The sequence below is a fragment of the Penaeus chinensis genome, chromosome 41 (assembly GCF_019202785.1).
Source record: "Penaeus chinensis breed Huanghai No. 1 chromosome 41, ASM1920278v2, whole genome shotgun sequence".
In the NCBI taxonomy this organism is placed as follows: Eukaryota; Metazoa; Arthropoda; class Malacostraca; order Decapoda; family Penaeidae; genus Penaeus; species Penaeus chinensis.
The window spans coordinates 23,401,824-23,402,835 of record NC_061859.1 but is presented as its reverse complement, the minus strand read 5'-3'; the positions used below and the strand labels follow the sequence as shown (position 1 = coordinate 23,402,835).

General features: G+C 48.8%; 1 protein-coding gene across 1 annotated transcript; it reads right to left on the bottom strand.

Moving 5' to 3' along the window:
- Positions 1 to 366: 366 nt before the first annotated feature.
- On the bottom strand, positions 367 to 729 carry LOC125047578 (piggyBac transposable element-derived protein 4-like). The gene has a single exon (XM_047645856.1). It carries the CDS (start codon positions 727 to 729, stop codon positions 367 to 369), a length of 363 nt encoding a protein of 120 aa, XP_047501812.1.
- Between the last annotated feature and the right edge of the window lie 283 nt (positions 730 to 1,012).

Genomic DNA, 1,012 nt, shown 5'->3' with positions numbered 1-1,012 from the left:
TCTTATCCTGTACCAGACCTTGGAGCGGCAAGTCGTTGGGTAGTAACTGGCCATTTGATCACCGACGTCGACACCTTTCATGCCGACGTTGTAATCTTTTACTACCAACGGCTTGTCTCCATCCATTGCAGCAGTATGGACTGTTGACAGCATTGCTGCGGTCCTTCCACATCAAGGCCAGCATGCCCGTCCTTGGGCATGAACTTCCTGTTCAGCTTAGCTGTGCCTACTGTATTAGTCCTGTGTGACTGCAGCACATGAAAAAGATTTGGAGATGTATACTAATTATCCACAAATAATTGGTATCCTTTACCAAGGAAGCCGCTAAACTTCAAGTGCAGCACCGCTTTCGTGGACGAAGGTATGTCACCTCTTGGTTGGGTTATAGGTCTTGAAGCCTAGCCGCCCACGGAACTTCCACAAAGACTCATCTATGGCAATGTCCTGCCCTGGTACGAAGACCAATCGGAACGAGTCATTGAGAGAGTCCACAACTGGTCGGTGCTTCCACATCCTGTCCTCTGGGAGTGGAGCTCCTTCCTCCAAGTGGGTGGAATGGAGGTGTGTCGCCAACTGGTCAAACCGATCCTTTGTTATGACCTCGGCAACGAGTTCGTGACGCAGAACACGGTTGGTCGACCAGAAGTCGCGATAATTGGCTGGTTTCCACAAGCCCATTCTCACTCGGATACCAAGGTATGCCAGAAACTCCTGCCTGGACGTGGCCATCCACTTCCTTATGTGAGGGGAGGCAGCAGGAGGGTGGGCGACCGCATGCCAATGTCTCTCACCAATGGCATCTGCAAACTGATGGTAAACTTCAGGTTGACATGGCTGGTAAAAAAGGAAAACGTGCTGACCCCATATCAATATGGGTTTAGAAAATTAAGATCAAACACAGATGCACAGGATGGAAATTACTATACCGAATTCCATCACACAGCAACATCACAAGATTTTCATTGACCTTGAAAAAGATTATGATACTCCTTGGATGCATGGCATGCTCTTG